The sequence below is a fragment of the Strongylocentrotus purpuratus genome, unplaced genomic scaffold, assembly GCF_000002235.5.
Source record: "Strongylocentrotus purpuratus isolate Spur 01 unplaced genomic scaffold, Spur_5.0 spur5_scaffold_13, whole genome shotgun sequence".
Classification (NCBI taxonomy): domain Eukaryota; kingdom Metazoa; phylum Echinodermata; class Echinoidea; order Camarodonta; family Strongylocentrotidae; genus Strongylocentrotus; species Strongylocentrotus purpuratus.
Genome location: NW_022145598.1, coordinates 9887654 through 9909555, shown reverse-complemented (window position 1 = coordinate 9909555; position 21902 = coordinate 9887654). Strand labels below are relative to the sequence as shown.

Genomic DNA, 21902 nt, shown 5'->3' with positions numbered 1-21902 from the left:
ACGAAATAAAGATGACAAAAATAATTCAATTCCATCAATACAATACCAAAATAAACTAAGAGAAAGTAGGGTCAGGATCATCAAATTACTAAACTGATATATGGTAATGGTAGCAGATAAACAGACAAAAATAATGTTGAGCAACCAAACAATCAAAGAAAAAGGGGGAAAAATATTTTGAAGATAGGCAACGATAAAAGCCTTAAAACCTGAATTAACATAATTACGTTTGAGTTGATAATATAACCACACAGAAATATATAAATTACAAATTGGAATCGACTTTAAAAATTAGTTATACAATGCCATTATTAAAATATAACGTACACCAAATTGTGAATGTGTCAATTAAAAGATTCTGAGGAATAAGGCAAGAGGGAGAGAGAGATAGAGAGAAAGAGAGAGAAAGATGATAGAGATAGAGATAGATAGAGAGAGAGAGAGAGAGAGAGAGAGATTTTGAGTCAATTTGAAGAGCGCATATCTGTAGTGATTACAACTTTTAAAAATGCATAGCTTTCTCATTTTTGTCTAATTTCATTCAAACTTTTACCAGTCTATACTTTTCCGACTTGTCTACTTTCCTCGAGAGTACTTTGATATGAAGGTAGGATTTCCCTTTAATTACGTTTCTATGGAACTGCTCAATGCAAAATTGTCTCACTATAATGATGCAATGAGATTGAAAGACGTTTATGGATCATTTCACATACAGATCAATGAATCGCCTGGGTGCAAGGTCCGAGCGAATCAGTTTTACATCCTTCAATCAGGAGATAAAGAAACAAACAGGAAGATCGCGAATAATCTTCTTGAGTATCATCAACAGCAATTGCAACCCCATCTCCCGGTATTTATTTAGTCATCTTATGCCTCATATTTTCTTGAGAACATTACACTACACTACAAAAAAAAAACAATCATGAAATTATGCAGTAGGCTTACGGTTGCACCATGTGAGAGGTGGGGGTGATATAATTATGTTATCGACAATGTATCAAATCTGTATCAAGATTACTTGAACATTAATCACTTCATTCTAGATTATTCTAAAGAAACATAATTATGATGATTTTTAACCAAAAACAGGTTAACTCAAAGCCGGGGGTAGGGGTGAAATGTTCTTATCTCATCCTTGGATTTGAGATTATATTGACTCCCGCCATCGAGTTTTCTCTTCTCGTCCGCTTATGTAATAGAAAATATTTTTCCCTTTTCCCCCCTCTTCTCCCCCCCCCCCTCGTTTATTCAGGGTCCCCTTCCATTAGGTAACCTGCTTTTTCTACTGGATGTACCTCTGAAGTGGAAGATGCTGTGTATTGACTTTGAAGATGCATGTAAGGTATGTTTAAAGTTCTATTCATAGACATGGTGAGGTCATGGAAGCAGCAAAAAAAAATCTTCTCGATTTCTCGATAAATGAAAATTAGATGTGAATTTAAAGAAATTTCATACAATGGTCACTATCCATATTATTCTACTTTTCATAACCATAACTAATTTATTCAAAATGTCTTTATGAAAATGTGAGTAAAAGAGGAATTGGCAATTTCAGTTTTAATTTTATTTCTTGATCTGAAGGAACAAAAATGAAACCTGTCGTAGTGAAGAAGTGAACTCTCAATGATTTGTATTTAAAAAAAAATATATATATATAAAGGCGTGGTAAAGAATGTCACTTATACATGTAGTAAGTAATAAATATTTGTTTAATCAAAACAAAACCAGAATGTAGCTAAAACTTTCTCTTTGTGAATTAGTTTTCATTAATTCTTACTTTGTGGATAAATAACCCAAAATGAACTTACACGACTTAAAAATGTCGTTTTAGTCCATCTGATATTCAGATAACCCAAATTATATTTGTTCTATATCTTTCTGTGTATTTGCTTTCATTTTCTCTTGTTTGCGTGTGTGTTGAGACATTATTATAGTCTTACCAAATCGCTTATCTTTCTTACTTGAGTGATTGGACTTGCCAATAGTTGTTTGCATTATAAAACACGTTACGGAATACTGGCAAAAAAAATAACAAAAAAATTAAACTGTATTTTAGAAAAAAATGTATTTCAGCAAAACTGAGAAATATCAGCCTAAAGAGGGAGTTTTAAATAAAAAGATTTTCTGACCGACCGACCCATGTTTTTGGCACCTAAAGGGCAATACAACATCTTTTTTGTGAGGCCTTATCATTATGACCATCGATGGTTGCATGCATGGAAGGCTTATTTCGTTTCAAATATTTTTTTTTACCCATGAACCCCTCTCCAGCGCCATTTGGAGGAAGCTTTTCGGAATCTGACAATGAACCCAGCTGCATTAAACCTGAGAGTAGCACAGCTTCAATTCGAAATCGACAACGACAAAGAGAAGGTTGTTGAATCGGCGATCTCGGAGGTTAAAGGTAAAGATGAAACGTCTCTCTTGCTCCCGTTGGCGGTCCATTTCAAGGATAACGAATCTTGGGGTGTAGATGCTGGTGGCCCCATGAAGGTAAATCTGAACACCCTTTCACGAGATCTCAACTACTATCGAAAAATCAACCGAAGGCACTTTTAATCGTTTTGCGTGTCACCTATCGAACCGTGTAAAAAGGACAATGACGTATTGTGTCATCTGAAAATTATTGATATCGGACATACAATAAGGTATTTAAAGAGAAGGTTGAGTTCTGGGAAGAGGTGAACAAACATTTGTGAGCGTTATCATTCTTATTATGCAAATGTGGAAGAACATCAGATAAACCATGTTCCCTAAAAAACATGGCTCTTCAAATGCATTCATGTTATAAATATGGCATGTAACTTCGTACAAATCGGGACGGATTTTTAGGTCACGTGCTCGCGTAGTCCCATAACTATACATCTTTCTGTGTACAGTGCTTGTAACTTTACCAAGACTTTGCCAAATTTCTTATCATTTTGATGATTCCAAAACATTGCTATACACACAAATACTTATATGCTAGATGATCAACCTCTTCTGATCCATTCCACACCGTTTTTTCACAATGCAATCGTATGAACACAACTCAACTTTATCTTTAGGCTGCCCTTGAGTTGATTTTCGAAAATAGTGTTGCGGTCGTGTGAACATAACTTTATCTAGAACATGCAGACATGCTTAATTTCAAAGACGTAGGCCAACATTTATTCTGCGATGTCGTCTGAACAAAACGAAATATTTTAGTTGCTGTGACTTTAGGCTTTGGAGAAGGAAACAACACTGAAAATGCCTTAATTTATTGTTCATTAATCTGGATAATATTATAAAATATGATGGTCAAGTCGCTTTGTAACCGGTTTCCTCGGATTTAATAAGGCTAAACGAGACTTAATACAACTTCTACCGAAACCCTCGTTGTACTTTCAAATTAGTTATACTGTACGTGTGTTATTTTGATTTTTCTATATAAAATTCGAGATGAAGAACCTAAATTAACATTAAGATATTTCAATTTCAATATTACAATCTTTACTGGACCGTAATTTTTAAATTTAAGAAAACTAGTTTTAATTAATTGCTGTTTCCGATTTCGGATACTTTGGGATTGTTTAGATATTATGTTTAAATGTGTATTTTCCTTTTCATTTCTCTTAAAGGAATTCTTTTCCCGACTGTTCGAAGAGCTGTTCAATGTTGAGAAGCATTCCATCTTCAAGAAACTCAAGGATTCTCCTTCGTGTACGACATTGTGGTTTAACAAGGTTATTATTGAAATTAAATGTTCATCTCGGGAGTTGAGTACCCATTATTACTAATCTCAATATGTAAGTTGATTGTAGCTATTACTAGCATCAACATGCCGGAGGCAGGGAAACACGAAATCATTTGCCCGTCCTTTTATGTTTAAAATACGTGTTCTGTATAGAAACCTCCACATGTACATTAAACAATTTGCTTGATTTAATCTACAATTCCAACACTATATAAGTACCTATTTTGAACCCCCTCCCCCCCCCCCCATTTTTTTTTTGAAAGCCCTCCTTGGTTATCCCCCACATTTACTTCTGGGAACCTGTCGAAACCGTCGTTCGTTTATGAACGTATTGGTTTTCTAATCTGATTACTCGACCATGAGTAATCAGGACCTGTGGCCCAGTGTTCAGTGAGTGGGTTCGATACTCAAGCAGGCAAGCTAGTGTCCTAACGGGATCAATATATTGACTTTATAACCAGAAATTTATAAACTATATACATTGCATTACCATGAGAACAGACCAACAATTTGCACACCCTCATATACATAATGTTTGTTGGCCAAGGAAAAGCATACCTAATCAATCTGTATTTCGTGCAGGAATAGTTGTACTGATCAAAACACCTGGCAATCGAAATTTGTATTTTTCTGTATTTGAAATGTATCATATAGGACGATAAGGACCTGGACAAATTGCGATCAGTTGGCAAGCTGTTTGCTCTGATGTTCTACAATAAGGTCATCGTCACAATGCCGTTTCCACTTCTTGTCTACAAGAAACTGCTTGAAACTAGGTAATAATAATAATAATAATAATCATAATAATAATAATAATAATAATAATAATAATAATATTAATAATAATAATAATATATTAATAATAATAGCCTAATAGTCCACTCCAAATTGTATTAAACCGAAACGGAAATTCTTTTAGCCCAATTGATCGTGAGCCCGGCAGCCACTGAGCAGCGCCAGATCAACGTTGCTCTTTCCCTTCCCTATATACACCCAATTAACAATTGTTAGTTTAATCGAAGGAAAGCAAGTAAGTTATGTGTGTCTAATATTTTGGGGCCAGGGGTATAAAGTCTCTCATTCTTTTGCCAATTTTGTTGCCAATTTGTTTGATTTTCATTTGCATTCCTGCATTGGAGAGCTCATTGTTACATTTTCTGAAAAATGTAAACATTTCAAAATGATTGTAATTCTCTGCGAACTAAAACGAGATCGAGCTTGGCAGGACTTGTTTCCCAAGATTTCCGTACGCGTTTTACCGAGTTTGTTTGAGAGATAGCTCGTTGTCAAACTCCACAAGCTCTTGAAAAGAACACACCAAAGAATGACTTCATGTATGTCAATAAATTGATCTGGAATACATTGAATGGAAGAGCTTTAGCTAATGAATAGAGAAAGGGAGAGAGAGGTGGAAGAGGAAGAGAGGAAGAGGGAGAGAGAGAGAGAGAGAGAGAAATAAAGAAAGAGAAAAAAGAGAGAAACAGAAAAAGAAAAAAAGAGGGAGAGCGCGCGAGAGAGAGAGAGAGAGAGAATAGAAAGAGAGATAGAGAGAAAGAGGAAGAGGGTAGAGATAGATAGAAAGAGAAATAGAGAAAGAGTGAGAGAGAGAGAGAGAAAGAGAGAGAAAGGGAGAAAGAGAAAATGTATATATATAGAGAGAGAGAGAGAGAGAGAGAGAGAGGGAGAGAAAAGAGAGTAATATATCTCATTTACATTTTAAATCATATTTGAGGATGCATTGCTGATTACAATACAGTAAACAATTAAATTATTCGTACCTCTTTCAAATTTGATATTTTTGTTTTGTTTTTCGTATCTCGAGAATTAAAGGTGAACGGATTATATTAGGGTATTTGTTGGATACTTTTTAATGTGAGAAACATAAATTGGGACAAATCCAATTTTTATTTAAAGCCACACTGTCCTACTTGCAGCTACTTGCTCCATCTATATAGAAAACAATGCCTAATCGGTGACCATTGATGCCCCATGATCCTCTTTTTCTTATGTTAATTGAGAGCTGAGTTGATGAGATAATCACCAGTCTAGTGACCTTGCATGGTGGTCTAATCCCTCATAAACTAGTACAGATAAGCTTTAAACAATTACAAAACTTGGTAAGGGTATGAACAATTTAGTTATCAACTGTAGCTTATTACAACAGGTGACTAGAGAAATAATACGACTCGTATCTTAAAGGGACCGTATCGGCAGTTTCCATGTGCAGAAGGCCATATTTCGCTGACACCAGACTTGGTGGATATACCATTAATGGGAGTACAAATCTGCACACAGCAAAACCGTTGGCCAGTCAAGAATTCTCCCCTAATCTCTCGGATAATACTCGAGAGTTTTCGGGTGATGGGGGAAAGCAAAGCATTACATAAGGTCTAATGGTCATAAAACACAAGGCTAACCCGGGTGATTGACAACACCTGTTTTGGGGTAAACACCCGAACGGTGTCGAATTCTCCATGAGAGCTGACTACTGAGTGTCTTTAACAATATTCAGCCAATCCCAGCCTGGCCAGTCCAGTTTCAAAGATCTGGAACTACTTGATCCCGGGATGGCGAAGAGCATGGAAACATTGCTAGAGGCGAGTGACGATGAGCTTTCCGACTACAGATTTACAGTGGATGGACCTGTGAACGAACCGGACATCGAACTCAAACCAGGAGGCAGAGACGAGGTCGTGACCACAGCAAATGTGTAAGTGTATCATGACCCGTCAGAAAGATTTATACCGTTGAAATGTGTTTATAAGCTTCTATATTAGACATTTTGGTCGCGGAAGTATTAATAAAAAAATTCTGCTTTTACATAGCGCTGAATACATCGATGATGTCTCTAAGTGCTTTACAGATATATTATTACCCCGGTCATCTGATTCAGGCTTGCCCGCACACAATGTATGAACATTATTTTTTTCTCCATTCCCTGGGGAACATTCTAGCCAGGCGTCATTTTAAGCGCACACTTGCTCATGTAACCGCATTAACTTTCGTATCCTACCGGGTACCCATTTAAAACCTGGGTGGAGAGTGGCAAATGTAGATTAACATCTTGCCAAAGGAAATTAGTGCCGCGGCAGGACTAGAACCCCGTACCTTGAGATCTGCAGTCGGATGACTTATCCACTAGACCACAACACGTCTACATTAGTTGATTGTGGATCAATTTGTCTCAGAATGTTATTTAATAAAACATCCCTTATTATTGTTTATGAAATTTTCTACATTAAGTAGAATTATTAGAATATACATTTTATACTGACGCAAAATATAATTTCAAAACAAACGTTACATAGCATTTGGAGTTTATAGCTTTAAGTTGTAAGTTAAAAAGTTTCTTTCTTGTAATTAAGCACTAAATTACAAGAGGCGCAATAGCTCAGTTGGTCGAGCAGTGGTCCCGTAATCCGGTGACCCGGGTTCGAAACCAAGTCGATGCGCTAGTGCCCTTTGCTAAGGCATTAATCCTCATTACCAGGTCCCTCGGAGAGTACCTAAAGCCGTCGGCCGTCTGGTTGCCTACTAACAGGCATTTATGCTTTCTTAGCAGCCAGGTAAAATAACCACCACCACAAAATTTCTAAACCCCCTTTATTAATTATGGTATCCTGAGAAGTAATTTTGAACAATAAGAGAGATGTTTTAATAAAGGCCGCGTTTTCTTTACTCCCGTTTTCAAACGAACCCTAAAATGAATCCTTAAGTCTTGTTGGCTTTCAATGAAAATATTTCTTTTATTTTATGAATCCCAGTCGAGAGTACATTGATCTTTACGCCAAGCACTACACAGCATCGACCCAGTTCGACGTATTCAGTGAGAGTTTTCGAAGCATGTTCGGTCGTTTCGGTCTTCACCAACGTTTCGCACCACAAGAGCTGATGTCATTATTCCAAGGAAAGGAATATGATTGGAAGGCCTTTCAAAAAGTGAGCATCTCTTCTTCAACATTCTTTTTCCTTTTTAATCTCTCATCAACGCACTCAAAAAAAAAAATCACAAATGTCGAAAATTAATCTTTTTCGGACAAGATAGATGCAGAAAATGGATGTACAAAATATCGTTATTTTTATTTCTTGAATAATGCAAAGCTGTTAAATGCTTTTAGATTTAATAGAAGATAAAACAAAGATAATACAAATTGTATTCTTGAAATTTGTTTCTGAAGAACTAAATTTGAAATTGTGTTTCATTTTTTTAGTGGCACAGATCAATTATCTTTTCGTTGTTGTTGTTATTGCTGTTGTTTGTTGTTCTTTTTTTTAATTTGCTCTTCTCTGCACAGAGCTTTGGTTATGACATTGTCCCGACTGAAAATGCCAGTAACGAAAAAGGCTACACAGCAAACGATCGCGTGGTCAAGATGTTTTGGTCAGTGTTCCATGATCTCACTGAGGATGATAAAAGAGACTTCCTGAGTAAGTCAAATCTCCACTGGTGATCGTTGACCGACAAATGCCTAAATGTATATAAAAAAAGACGTGCCTATAGCATAGTGCTGTGTACAAAATTGATAATATCAAAAAGATCAGTTATTTCAGTGTTTTTGTTAATTCCTTTGAAAGCCCCACTGTACTAGCCTACTTGTAGCTACTTACTCCTTCTATATAGCAAACAATGGCCAAGCGGTGTCCGTTGGTCCCCCAAGATCCTCTTTTTCTTATGTTTATTGAGAGCTGAGATAGCCACCTGTTAGTGACCACTCTGGGTGTTCTAATCCCTCCTGGTCAAACTAGTACAGACGGGCTTTAAAACATCCTGTTTTGACAGTGCTACCATCAAGACAACGATAGTGTCACTGAGACAAGATAATAGTAATCTAGCCATTTCTCTCGCTCCGTTTTTAGGGCACAATGCTTTCATGATCCATCCACTATACCTTTGATTATTTCGGATGGCACTCGTTTTTACGAAAGTCATGATCCCGAAAGTTTGAAATTCAGAAAAAAAACATTTTTCCCATACCAGGTGGAGTCATAATTCCGAAAATGAAGAAGGGTTCTTTTCACGAAAATTCGTAATTTTGTACAAATCATGCAGGGTTCTATGTAATTTTCGGAATTAGAAACATTCAGAATCATGGAAATCATGAGCCCTATTTCAATTTCCGAAATATGAACCTTCCGAATTTTGAAACTTTTTTTGTTTTCAATGATATTTTATTTTCTAGAAATGACTAGATTACTATCATCTTGTCTCAGTGACACTATCGTTGTCTTGAACGTAGCACCCTGTTAAAACAGGATGTTTTAAAGCCCGTCTGTACTAGTTTGACCGGGGGGGATTAGAATACCTTCAGATTTTCTTATTTAACCGAGAGAGGGCGGTAGGCAGTTACAAGATTTAAACAAGTCATTCAACGGTTTCTGCCCCGAAAAGGGTATAGGATGAGAGTTTTTTAACACCCGAATTCTTCCAAATGGGCCAAGTAATAGAAACTTATTGATTTGACATTTGACATCTTAGTATCCAACACACATTTTATGATGATAAATTACCAGTTTTGTGGTCACTACGTTTCCATTACCAGTACTCTACTTTAAGAAAAATGGATACCGATTATTCATCTTCGATGCAAATTGTTTTCAGGAATCTTGACGGGTGCAGACCATGTCCCCATTGGTGGTTTCCAGGAGATTAGTCCTAAGATGTGGCCTATGGGAGGAGACGGAGATTGTAGGGGGAACCCCCCGAAGGATATGTGCCCTGAAGTGAATACTTGTCACGATTACGTCGTGCTTCATCTCCCGATGTACAGCAAAAGAGAGCATCTCAAAGAACGACTCATGAAGCTAATAGAGATGAAAGGGCATGGATTTTATAAAGAACGTGGTCTAGCACTTCGATAAATGCAGTTTTGTACAAAATGAGACTTTCTATTATTTAGAACCTTCAGTCGATTTTTGTTTTCAAAATACATTCTAATAACTATTCCTTCAAGTACATGTTCTGAGGTTGAGGAAATGGTAGTTTTTAAAAAGGTTAAAGGGCAAGTCCACTCTAAAAATAACTTACTTTCAATATAGAAGCAGAAAAATTAGACTAACCAGTCAAAAAAAGTTTGAGCAAAATCGGAAAATTGATAAGAAAGTTATGAATTTCTAATGACATGAAAAACTTTGAAAATCACAAGACAAAGGGGCAACTCATTAATGATTCTGTGACGTCATTGCCTCACTATCCACTAATTGTTATCGTTATATTGATAACATAAATTTCACATCCCCCCCCCCAAGAATCTTATTTCCTCACACCAGCATTCAAGTTATATTGATAGTAATATGTTTTTGTGTAGATGCACTAATATAGAGGGTTTTTTTCAGTTAAATCATGAAAAATTCGGATTTTGATAAAGTATTTATATAAAAATCAATAATTATGATTATATAATATTCAGAAAATAGTATCAATTCTTCAAGTTCATAAAAGATTTTGTGAAATGTCATGCACGCAATATGATACATAATCAGCATGTACCTGCATCCGCATGATTGGTTGACTACCTGCATGTATAGTTACAATTACTTGGAGAAAATATCATGGGGATGATAATTACAAAGGATGTGTGTGTATTACACATTATCAGAAACTCCAGCTGCCCATTGCTCTGTTTCACCTGTTTTTCTGCATCTATTAAAAGCACTTTTTTTTTTAGTGGACTAATCCTTTAAAGGAGTCACCCCAAGAAACAAAAGTGTTTTGAATTGATGCAAAATTCATATCATTGCGAAGGAAAGCCTTACTGATCAAATACAACAACTTCCCTCTTCAAAATATGTTTGGGGCCCGCAGTAATCAGCTCTCAAAAATGTTAGTTTTGAGATCCAGATTTTCTGCCTTCAGCGGTGCTTTGTAGAGCGTCAATATTTGTGACGTCACATACGGGACACGGCTGGCTAGCTGCATACTGCTACACGGCACTGAGCTGTTCGTCCAGTGTGTGACGTCACAATTCAGAGCTCGCTACGCTTGTGTGTTTGACTTACGTTCAGGGGCGTTCGGGGGTCTAAGGAGGGTCTTGGGAAATTGCATTTTACGCCTTTCCATGATATCTATATGATTTCTCAGCAAATTGTTCGTGTTTTTCAAGAGAAAATCTTTCCATCCATATGTAATTTTTTATAATTATGAGTTGTTAGTGAATTTTCTTTGTGTAGCTCCTTTAAGTTTTGTTATTAGTTTCCTCAATCATCGTTGAGTGCGCTTCGGTATACCACAACGTAAATAATGTAACGATGTCACAACAAAACGCGAGTATGAGGATGATATTAAGGATAAGAAAAAGATAAAGACAAAGTTAGACAAGTTCTGGTTGCCCATACAACATGCTCATCCATTGGAATAGTTTTTTCCATCCCTTTGGCACAGCAGAGCACACTGGCACAATACACGAATACACTGTCGCTCATATAGGGGGAATATTTTTGTTTTACCCCAATTTATGGAATTATTTTTAAAATAATTTAAAGATAATAGATCTGGATAAAAGTATACATTATCAGATTTTATTGAATAATACAAAAGCTTACACTATTGCAGAAGAAGATTATTCGTATAATATCCGGAATGCACTATCGTTCCCATACTGGTCCCATCTTTAAACAAATTATTTTCTTGAGATTCAGTGATATCAACTTGCACCAACAGGGTATTTTCATGTATAAAAGCATGAATAAAAGCATGAATAACATCTTCCCATCACAATTTAGTGATTTTATCAATTTTCAATGCAACTCGGAAACCCATACGTATAATACGAGAAGCGCTGCCAACATTCATCTCCCTAAACATAGAACCCGAAGATTTCAATTTGACATTCTGGGCCAAAAAATGTTGGAACACCTTACCATCTATTCTACAAAAATCGCTCTCCTTGCAGACTTTTTCCCGTTAGGCAAAAATGTATTTAATTGCTCGATATTGATACCCTCTCTTGTATTTATGTGTGAAATGACCTCTTGTGGAATTCAATTCAATGACATGTTTGTATTTTGATCACTTACGTACATGCCTCAGCTGTTGCTAGTACCATATATGTATATTCCCAGGACAATGCTGTCGGATAAAGCTGTTGTTTGTTTGATGATTTTGCTTGTTTGTAATGATATGTACCCGCTGTCTATTTTAAAATTGTAGTACTTCGTTATTTTTTATTATGTAATCACAGACACATGCACAGCCCAATTGAGGTAACATTCTCTTTATAAGTGAACATGCCTTCCTATACTTAATTCTCTCCTCATTTTTTTCCTTCTCTCTGTTCCATTTACTATTTTTGTTCTTTCCTATCAACTTTCTGTTATATAAAATGTAATTTTCATAATAATGTCTATAAAGTTCTTTCGGTAACTGTGTTAATTTATTATGGGCGTTCCCAACTCAAGCTATGCTTTCCGGGTTTTCGCCTCCTTCCGTATCTGAATTATTTACTGTATACTCTATGTTGAAATAATTGTTACATATATCATGTATATATATACATTGTGTTTCATATTGTACTGTTGAGAAGGAAATAGATGTTAATAAATACAAACACAAATAAAGTGTTTTGTCAGACATAGGCGCGGTTGCTTCACTATGATTATTATAATTTAAATAATAATATAATTATGTTTGAATGTAAATAGCATTTTGGTACAAGATTTTGTCATTTTCTTTCATGTGGTGACGGGGGGAATACAAAATTTGGATGCCATATGGTCAACAGAAATTTGATATTTTTAGAAGCATGTAGGTTTTAAACATACAGGTTTACTAAATTGTCCTGCCTTTGTAAAAATTTCCATGAACTCTGTTTTTTTATATTCGTTATCATGATGAATAAAAATATGATTTAATTGAATAGTTATTAGGAGGGGAAAACTTTCTTTTTTGGGAAATCCAGCCTACTTTTTCAGGCTATACAGTGCGTCCCAGAAAAAACGAAACCGAGAATTACCGATGTTTTATCATAACTTAATCACATTTATAATTAATAAATGACACATATTTGGAAAGCTTAGATCCCCCTCTTTCATTTGATGCAACTCATTATGATGCATATTTCACGCATCAGTGAAAATCAATTTGAAGAGAGGAAACCGAAAAATCGTTTGGCGGGCGGTATCTTAATTTCAAAGAGAAAATCACATTTCTAGAAAGTTGGGTTTATGCCCTTTCATATGACACCTCAATCAGGGAAAATGAGCAAGGAATGACAAAGTTCTGTTTGTTTAAAGTAGTGCTTGCATTTCCATAATTTGATTAAACGAATTCGTTTTCACTTGCTGCCTGCCGTAGCAAAAAGCAGAATTGACAAAAGACTTAACTCCGTTTCCTTGACAATCAGCCATGCATGAAGACTTTCGTCTACGGCTGATTGTCAACGAAACGGAGTTAAGTCTTTTGTTAATTTCGTTTGTTGTTATTGCAGGCAGCTCATTTTTCCTTTTTTCCTGAGGTGTCATATGAAAGGGCAGAGACTCATTTTTTTAGAAATTTGACTTTCTGTTAGAACTTCAGATATCCTCCGCCAAATGAGTTTTTTTTCCCTCTCTTCAAAATGATTTTATTCACTCTCGCGTGAAATATGCATTATTATGAGTTGCATCAAATGAAAGAAGAGGATCTAAGCTTTCCAAACATGTGTCATTTTATCAATTATAATTGTGATTAAGTTATGATAAAACATCGATAATTTTCGGTTTCGTTTTATCTGGGACGGACTGTATATTGAAAGGGTGATTCTTTTAAACCTCTTTTACCGTGAGAAATGATTTCGTTCATAAATATTTTATTTCATCTCAAATGTGAGAGTAGACATTGTGATTCACAAGATCTTCTGGATCCGCAAATTAAAAGAAAGAAGAAAAAAATATAAATTTCTGCAAATTTTACACTGCGTTTGAAAAGATTGTTCTTAAAGTTGTCTTAAGTTTGGATATGAGGAATTAGATTATGATAATATCATTCTGTCAAGTATTTTATAAAAGTTTGCCAATGTGCGTTTTTGCGTGACTGCTAAAGCATGTGTATGCTACTATGCTTATCAAATAGGGGACCTACACCCTTAAGTCATAAATGACAGTAATGAGGATTAATGCCCCACAAAAGAGCACTAATATAGCACATCGACACGGTTTTGATCATGGGGCCTCACAGTTACGAGGCTATTGATTTGTCACTGAACCAAGATTGTACGCAGCGGGGGCTAGGGTAGGGGACAGTTTCCATAAATAAATTAAAAAACAGAAAATGCAATAAATTTTCAATAATTTATTGCATTTTAACCCGGTCCCCAACATAAAAAAATCCTCTAGACGGCCATGCATTATAATGGCATGAGCACACAGAGGATTTTTTAATGTCATAAGATAGAGTAACGTAAAGTGTGTTGCACTTTACGTCATCATAAAAAAAAAAACCTACTGTGGTTTTGCAACGTCAAATCTGAACCAGCATTAATACATCTACATTCATGATAATCATGTCCATCTAAATGTACATACAAGAAAATGCCTATACAGAGATATTGCCCCATGTGTCTTCTCTTCTATGATACTATTATTTCAGCTAAATTGGCAAGACTAATGACAAAAAATTTATTTCTATGAATATTTCCATAAAACACAACATTACGGATACTACGGATCAGGTTCCACTCCTCCTTTCCGCCAGTTTTAAATTAATTTACCCCCTCTTTTCTACCAGTTTCAATCACATTCGCCCCTGCCTTTCTACCACTTTCAATCAGCTTCACCCCCATCTTACTACCAGATCCGATCGGCTTCATATTCTCACTACTAACGATGGCATCCCTACTGTTGTTCCCAATCATCTTCACAACCTCGTTGCTGCCAGCCTGAGTGCCAGTCACCCAATTCATTCTACCGGTTCCAATCACCTTCACCCCTTCTCCACTAATGGTGCCATTCAGTTTAACATCCTTCATGGAGTCCCAGCTACCATTAACCATCATGGAGTCCTGTACCAGAAGACAAGCCTTGACAAATCTACCGATACAAAGCCCTCCTTGCTGATAAGCTTTTTGCTGAAAGCTATTCTCGGCACCCCTGATATCCCCGTAGATCTCATACCTATTCAAAAACAGAATCCGGAGCTCCTTAATAAAGTCGAAGACAAAACTAAGACAATTACCCCGAATGCACTTAAGGAGATCAGTGATATAGCCCAGGAGTTTCTGAGTGATCGAAAATAGATGACATTTTGTCAGAGTCTTGGCAACATCTTCAAGGGCTATGCCGAGGAGTTGTAGACCTTGGAACACCTAGGGGAAAAAAGACATAAACATAAACAAAGGCATAAAAATGTAAACACACTAGCAACAACAACAACAATAATAATGATAATAACAACAACAACAATAAAGTGAATGAATTCTCTCGTCAACCACACAGCTGGGTGTATGGGAATTCAGCCGTCATTCAAACATTTCTTGCTACTTCAAGCAATGTTGCAAATCTTGATAACAACATTGCCTTACAGAAATAACCGTAGAATCAAAACGCCTTACCCAAAACGTATGATCTCGGTGTCATGTCATTTAGGAATACATTGTTCACTCAATAAATTAAAATTCAATGACATTGTGTCAATCATTTTATTGCAATTGCAGATTTCATGTGTTGGGCCCGATCTTTTCTAGTGCACGTACCATGTACGATAATTATCTGTAATTCTAATGAAGGTGACGTTCCAAACACCGAGGGAACAGTCGTTAGTAATTACCTTTCCCATCTTGAACGCATGGAAGCACTCTTCAAACGTCTGGACAGTCTCTAGAGTCTCATTTATACATGCATCAATGTTATCCGTAGGAACATCCAGACCGGTGTATATACCTCGGTAAAGTTGCATCTTTTTCGACTCTTGGGATTCGTTGTAGAAGGTTACATCTGATCCAGACAAGTATAGTTTGGGTAGCAATGTGGAAATTGGCATGAAATATGTTATTAAGTTATTAGCGAAATGAACGGGGTAGTCCCTGTGTTAACTCAATGGGAAAAAGAAAATTCAGTAGTCAACGGGTTAATATGTCCTTCTAGCTTGTAGAAAAAGATAAAAGTACATAATGCAAGATCATTTGGCATTCCTTCAATGATTTACGGTGAATTTCAGTGTAAACAACTATGTAAGGGGCAAATGCTAGATCAAGAATACACATAACCCTTTAATTTTAGTCTACTGCCTGGGACTATTCCCGTGTCAAGCGCCCGATCAGCTGAGACCAGGTGGGCATTTCCCAGAACTTGTCATAAGTGACAAGTGACAGTCTTTGTTATAAGCTACTGAAATCCTTGCTTCTGATTGGTTATCAGCAGATTTGTCACAGATTTAGGTCATTTGTCATTGAAAAAAGGCTTTGTGAAACGGGTCCCTGCTGTACCACATAGGCTGTATCAAAATTAGCGAGTTGATGATGTCATCGCCTCAATTTTCTCTATCTGTTTTGAACATATTATATTTTACAAAAATTTCACTTTTCTTCTTTAGGTATGTAAAACATTGCTAGAAATCCTCATGTAATATATGTATAATCGTCATTTATTGAAATTACATTATGTTAATATAAGGAACTTCTTTTTAACAGGTGTGTCCAAGAAAAAGAAAAAAACTTCCAATGTCATTAATACAAAATATGGGGAATAGCATTACAAACGAGCCTTTAACGTACCCATTTCCATAATGCTGATGAATTGACTGTTAACCAGGTAGCGAACCTGATAAGCCCCGTTCGGAAGGAAGGAGGCCATGGACACCTTCCCTATGTTGACTGGGTTCTTTCCAGGATTCAGGCCACCCTGGACATACCTGGAGAATAATGAAAAAGAAACCTGTTTTGTAAAGACCACTCAAGAGAGATGGAAAACTCAAGAACGGTGAAACCTTTATAGACCACTCATCAAGAAAAGTGAAAAACTCCAGAAATTTGCAATTTTATCCCAAGATGGACGATTTTTAAAGTTACCTTTTATATTAAGGGACATAACACACAAAATTGGGCTTGAGCAGAGCTTAACTCTGTCAGTTTCTTCTGTCAACCTAGTCTCTCACAGTCTTGGAGGCGTCATAGCTCAGTTCGTAGAGCAGTGGTATTGCAATCCGGCGACCCGGGTTCGAAACCCAGTCGATGCGCTAGTGCCCTTTGGTAAAGCATCAATCCTCATTACCAGGTCCTTCGGAGATGACATGAAGCCGTCGGTCCTCTGGTTGCTTACTAACAAGCATTTATGCTTTCTTAGCAGTCGGATAAAGAATATTAAACCACCACATAAATATCCATAAGACATTGTTATACACAGCGACGAACAAGATTGATGTATACCAGCAAACTAATCGTCTAGTTAGAGCTTTCAGGCCTACCTGTAGTCTAGGTACTGATCGTTGTTTAATCCCTTGGGGTAGACACCAATCCAGTCCATTTTTGAAGCCTGGTTACTAGAGATGGACCAGGACACGACCATGTTCTTGGACCAGGCTACCTTCTTTGGACTGATGTCCATGGAATGTGACGCCTCAACCGGAACAACCTGTAAGGAATGGTCAGAATGAGTTAAAAGAGGAGAGAAACACTCCAAAGGTTCGAATTTATTGGCTTAATTTATCTCCTCAGATGGATACCGATTCGTATTGTATTTTTCATTCACTCTTAGATTTGTTTATGGAGTTTGTCATATCAGGAGAGAAGATGGGCCTCAGAGACACACTGTTGATTGCGATTGCAATATATGGCCCTCTGTTTGGTAGACCAACAGCTATGTCAAACAGCTCTCACCTTACATAAAGCACGCAAGAATCCCTCCAAGCTTAGGTTGCAAAAGGACTTTAGGGTTCTAGTTAGGGTTAAGTGTTGGGTCCAGGGTTGAAATTAGGAAGTTGGTTAACATAACAAATTGACGCGGAGCAACAAGAGCAAGTATCATACAACTGGTCCCATCTCTCACATGATCAAGTTATATCTCGTATCAAGAACAGTCTCTAATGAAATGTAACCAATGTTAGTCAATGTCCAATGATCACTATACAATCTTGCATGATAAAATAATCACCTGATGTTTGTAATTGAGACCATATGCTATCCACCAGCCAGCTTCGTTGAGACGGAGGAAAGGGTTATTGATGAACGCTGCCCCAGTCAGGTTTTGGGGAATCTTTCTCCAGACATTCCAAGATGTATCTCTCGCGGGCTGCCAAGTTTGCCATAATCTACAAAATGAAGACAAACAATCATGGTTTCTCGTGGGGAACTTCACATTATAGCAGATGTGTATTGGGCTACCTTCAAATCGTCTGGTCATCGCGTCTAGTCGGTTGGTCGCGTTACACGACCTTTCGTGAAACGAAAACGGATGATTATATGAAGATGCACGTTAAGGAAGAGACCTTGCGTACATTTGCCTTAAAGTTGTTAAAATGTCGAGTACATTCGACCAAACAAATGTTAGTCTCTTAGGTGCTGTCGGTATTGTGGCCTGATAATAGTCTAATCTATCCATGTCTTGAGGGCTAATTACATTTGACTAAATAAATTGGTCTCATGTGCCGTTTTCCGGCCTACAAATGAATAAATAAAAGTTAAACATTTTATTTTTTCAAGACAAATATCATAGTCATTACATATTTCATCGCGTGGTTCATTTCATTTCATTTCATTTATTTAACCAGTATAAAAACAATTTACAATGAAAATACAATATACAATATACAATATAATGGTAAGGACCCCTAAGAAGCAGAAATCTGCTTGTAATCGGGGCCCTGCAAACAAACAATAAGAAGATAATGCACATAAATTAACAATAAAAAGTAAAGGACTTAAATAATACAAGTACGCACCCGTACATCAACACACACGCACGTTCATAAAGAAGGTTACAGAGAAAGAATAGAAGGAAGCGAAAATTGGGCAGAAAGAGATAAAAGTAGAAAAAAGATGGGAAAGAGAAGTACTTACTCAACCATGGATTGAAAAATACTTTTTTTATACTTTGATTTAAATCTGGTAATTGTAGAACTTGATCTTAGGTCATAATTCAAGGAATTCCACTCCCGTACCCCAACAAATGATATAGAATTATACAGTGAAGTTGAACGACAGAGTGGGTGATGTAAATTTAGACGTTGACGAGTGGGGTAATTGTGAATAGAAGAATTTGTGTGGAACATATTATTAAAAACAGATGGTATTAAACAGTTTTTTATGAAATTTAAACATAAATATACATGTATTAAGTTTGATCAAATCATATACAGGAATAATTTTCAGTTTAATAAATAATGGTAAACTTGGAGATATATAATGACTATTTGTTATTAACCGAAATGCACGTTTCTGTAACATATAAATCTTGAACAGTTTTGTTTTGTAAGTATTACCCCAAATGATATTGCAATAATTTAAGTGGGGAAGAAGTGTTGCATTGTAAATATTCATTAATATGTTCCTTGGGAGAAAATTCTTAAGTCTAGATAAGACACCAATACTTCTAGAAATTTTAGAACAAACATAATCAATATGACATTTCCAATCTAGAGTTTCTTCAATATTAGTACCTAAAAAAATAACACTTAGTTCTCGTTCAATAGTTACATTCGCTATTTTAACAGGATTGGTGACATTTGGAACATTTTTTTCTTTGTGTGAAAAATTACATATTTTGTTTTTTCATAATTCAAAAATAATTTATTACATTTAAACCAATCATTCAATTTTATTAACTCTTCATTTTAAATAGAAACTAAGCGTGCTACATTAGAATGAGAATAATATACAACCGTATCATCAGCAAATAATGAAAACATAAGTAATTTGGATGAACTGATTATATCATTAATATATATGATAAATAAAAGTGGTCCGAGAACCGATCCTTGTGGAACTCCGGTATTTACATCCATATAATCAGATTCGACACCATCGACCACCACATATTGTTTTCTATTATACAAATAATCAGAAAATCACAGGTCTCTGGATATACTCACTGCCCACTCGTTTCTTGGACTGCAAAGATCTCAACCCCAAAGTGTACATTCCTGCTCATGACCAAGTTGTTTTGCATCCCTCCATTGTCAAATGGAATCTTCCCACCAGTCTGATGCCAGTTTCCCCACGTGCAGTAACTCCAAGGATTGTCCACTATGTCACAGGTAGCCTGGGCGCACCTGGAACAACCACATCACAGCGTGTAATTACAAAATATATAATGTATGATATGGAACTCAAACTTTAAAAAAGTACAAATAAAAGAAATGAAATGAAAGGAGGTTTAAGTCTTCTTGGACGTAATTTGGTTTTTCCAGTCGTGTATCAATCAGATATGATTATTAACGTCTGGGACCGACATTTCGCGTCACCATCCAAAAGACGCGACTCAGTTTCGAACCGGGGTCGCCTGAGCCAGGCGAAGACAGAGAGCTGACCAAGTGAACGTGGCGGTAGATCAACCCACATCTCCTTGTTTTCAAGAAATTTAATTTTTTTTGTGGAATTAGCTGATTTGATGAAAGATGGGATATTGTTTCATTCTTTAGATGCAGTTCCAGTAAATATGCGATACCCAGCTTTGCAAAAAGTTTTCATTGATTGATACAAGGAAGCAGAAAAGGTCCTTGTAACAGTGAAGATTGGAACGAGATGAATTTGAACATTTGCATCCATCTTTAATAATATAGTCCTGAATTTGATCATTTACAATAATAGTTTTGCCACAGAGGAACAATCTACAAGCGCCTCACTGAGCAATCTTACCAAAATAGAGAGAAAAGGTAGTAAGATGTAAGAGGACAATGCTAGCAGAAAGGCTCACCTGTGTACGTAGTTATCCACTCCGATTCCCCCAATCATGATCTTGCCGTTAAAAATGTTGTAGCCCATTACTTGAGCGACAGGTCTGGAGACAACTGAGAAGGTAGGTGAAGCTGAAAAGAAAATAAGGGTTAGGTTCTTGTTTCAAGCACCTGATACCAATAATCGAGCCAGTAAGGTATCGAAGCAGGTGACCCAAAGTCGCTCAGTATATATCAGAGCAGAATATATATTCTGTAACCCAGGTGACATAGTTGCAATAGTTATGTACTGGAACTATATTGTCTCCTGGATTATACTGATGACGTAGTAAGATACTGTAAAACTAGTCGTCCAGCGCGCGCGCGCTACTCAGCTACTGTAGATCACCGCCTCTGGATTATATTCTGTTACAGTAACTTACTGTGGAAGGCTTGTGCGGAATACGCGTGCGTACCATTAGGCAGCCTATGCCATATACATCCTGCATGCTCGACCGGCTGTAGCGGCGGATCCAAGAGTTTTTTTTTAAAGGAGGGGCATGAAGTGTTATATCGGCATGGGACACGGGGCCAAAGGGCCCCGGAAAAAAAATGAAATATAAGATGCTTTATGGTACATTCTGAGGCATTTCTGAATGCGTAAACTGAACATTTATTTGAAAATTCTGGGCTTTTCCCTGTTTTTTCGGAAGGAAAAGGGGGCATGCACCCCAACGCTCCCCATGGGTCCGGCCCTGGCAAGGCTAGCTAGCTCGACGCGATCCGCCATGCAGGGCTAGCTCTCTGCAGTACGCCCAGGACTGGCGTCGACCGCCGGCGCCGCCGCTAGACCCGCCAGAGCGCCTAGCTAGATACCGTACCTGCAGCTAGCATCAGCTACAGTTTCAGCTGGTCGGCGCAGCTTTTTAGCCTTGCCTATGCTGCTGGTGGTTCCTTGTCTTCACTCCAAAAATATCTACAATGTATACCGTAAGTTTTAAATATGTCTATAGATATTCATCTTAGAGGAATAATCGATAAGGACTAACGTTAGGCCTACTCTGATATTGTTTGAAAAACATTTGCCTTTGTATTTCATGAATAGTAGGGAGGCCAATGCCCGGGCGTAAGGCTTCTACACCTACGATTTGTGCGCTCGTCGCCCACTTCAAAAAATTAGCAAAGGGAAAAAAATGATGTAAAAATAAAAATTGAAGAAAATATGAAAAGAAAATACAATTATACATTTCACAACATACCTATAATCACGGATCTGTAACAGTCTTTCACCATTTGTTGACAATCTTGCAGATTTTGACGTTTTTTAATCCAATAATTGTGGTTGCAGACGACCTTGACGCACTCGCACCACCGACTAAGAAAATCCTAGAGGGCGTAGAGGTTTGC

At 36.9% G+C, this 21902-nt stretch overlaps 3 protein-coding genes across 3 annotated transcripts in view; 1 reads left to right on the top strand and 2 right to left on the bottom strand.

Moving 5' to 3' along the window:
- The first annotated feature begins 2277 nt into the window (after positions 1-2277).
- On the top strand, positions 2278-4498 carry LOC115923173 (ubiquitin-protein ligase E3A-like). The gene is made up of 3 exons (XM_030983496.1): positions 2278-2493; positions 3603-3707; positions 4373-4498. The coding sequence occupies exons 1-3, from the start codon at positions 2305-2307 to the stop codon at positions 4496-4498; spliced, it is 420 nt and encodes a 139-aa protein (XP_030839356.1). The 5' UTR covers positions 2278-2304.
- A 9536-nt stretch (positions 4499-14034) lies between these two features.
- On the bottom strand, positions 14035-15588 carry LOC115922984. Its single transcript, XM_030982877.1, has 2 exons — positions 15456-15588; positions 14035-14994 (listed from the first exon to the last, which is right to left on the bottom strand). The coding sequence occupies exons 1-2, from the start codon at positions 15582-15584 to the stop codon at positions 14392-14394; spliced, it is 732 nt and encodes a 243-aa protein (XP_030838737.1). The 5' UTR covers positions 15585-15588; the 3' UTR covers positions 14035-14391.
- A 790-nt stretch (positions 15589-16378) lies between these two features.
- LOC115923172 overlaps positions 16379-21902 on the bottom strand; it is a 44703-nt gene continuing 39179 nt past the window's right edge. The window contains exons 6-10 of the mRNA XM_030983494.1: positions 20537-20648; positions 19713-19892; positions 17777-17933; positions 17091-17257; positions 16379-16538 (exon numbers count right to left, since the gene is read on the bottom strand). Of these exons, the coding sequence (XP_030839354.1) occupies positions 16379-16538; positions 17091-17257; positions 17777-17933; positions 19713-19892; positions 20537-20648 (776 nt within the window). The remainder of the gene's footprint in view (positions 16539-17090; positions 17258-17776; positions 17934-19712; positions 19893-20536; positions 20649-21902) is intronic.

Bases quoted from the DNA above. Each gene is read 5' to 3' on its own strand.
- LOC115923173 (XM_030983496.1), top strand. From the start codon at position 2,305: ATGAACCCAGCTGCATTAAACCTGAGAGTAGCACAGCTTCAATTCGAA. The intron at 2,494-3,602 runs GTAAATCTGAAC...TTTCTCTTAAAG, and splicing joins ATGCTGGTGGCCCCATGAAG to GAATTCTTTTCCCGACTGTT. The intron at 3,708-4,372 runs GTTATTATTGAA...TGTATCATATAG, and splicing joins CGACATTGTGGTTTAACAAG to GACGATAAGGACCTGGACAA.
- LOC115922984 (XM_030982877.1), bottom strand. From the start codon at position 15,584: ATGCAACTTTACCGAGGTATATACACCGGTCTGGATGTTCCTACGGAT. The intron at 14,995-15,455 runs GTAATTACTAAC...TTTTTCCCCTAG, and splicing joins ATGCGTTCAAGATGGGAAAG to GTGTTCCAAGGTCTACAACT.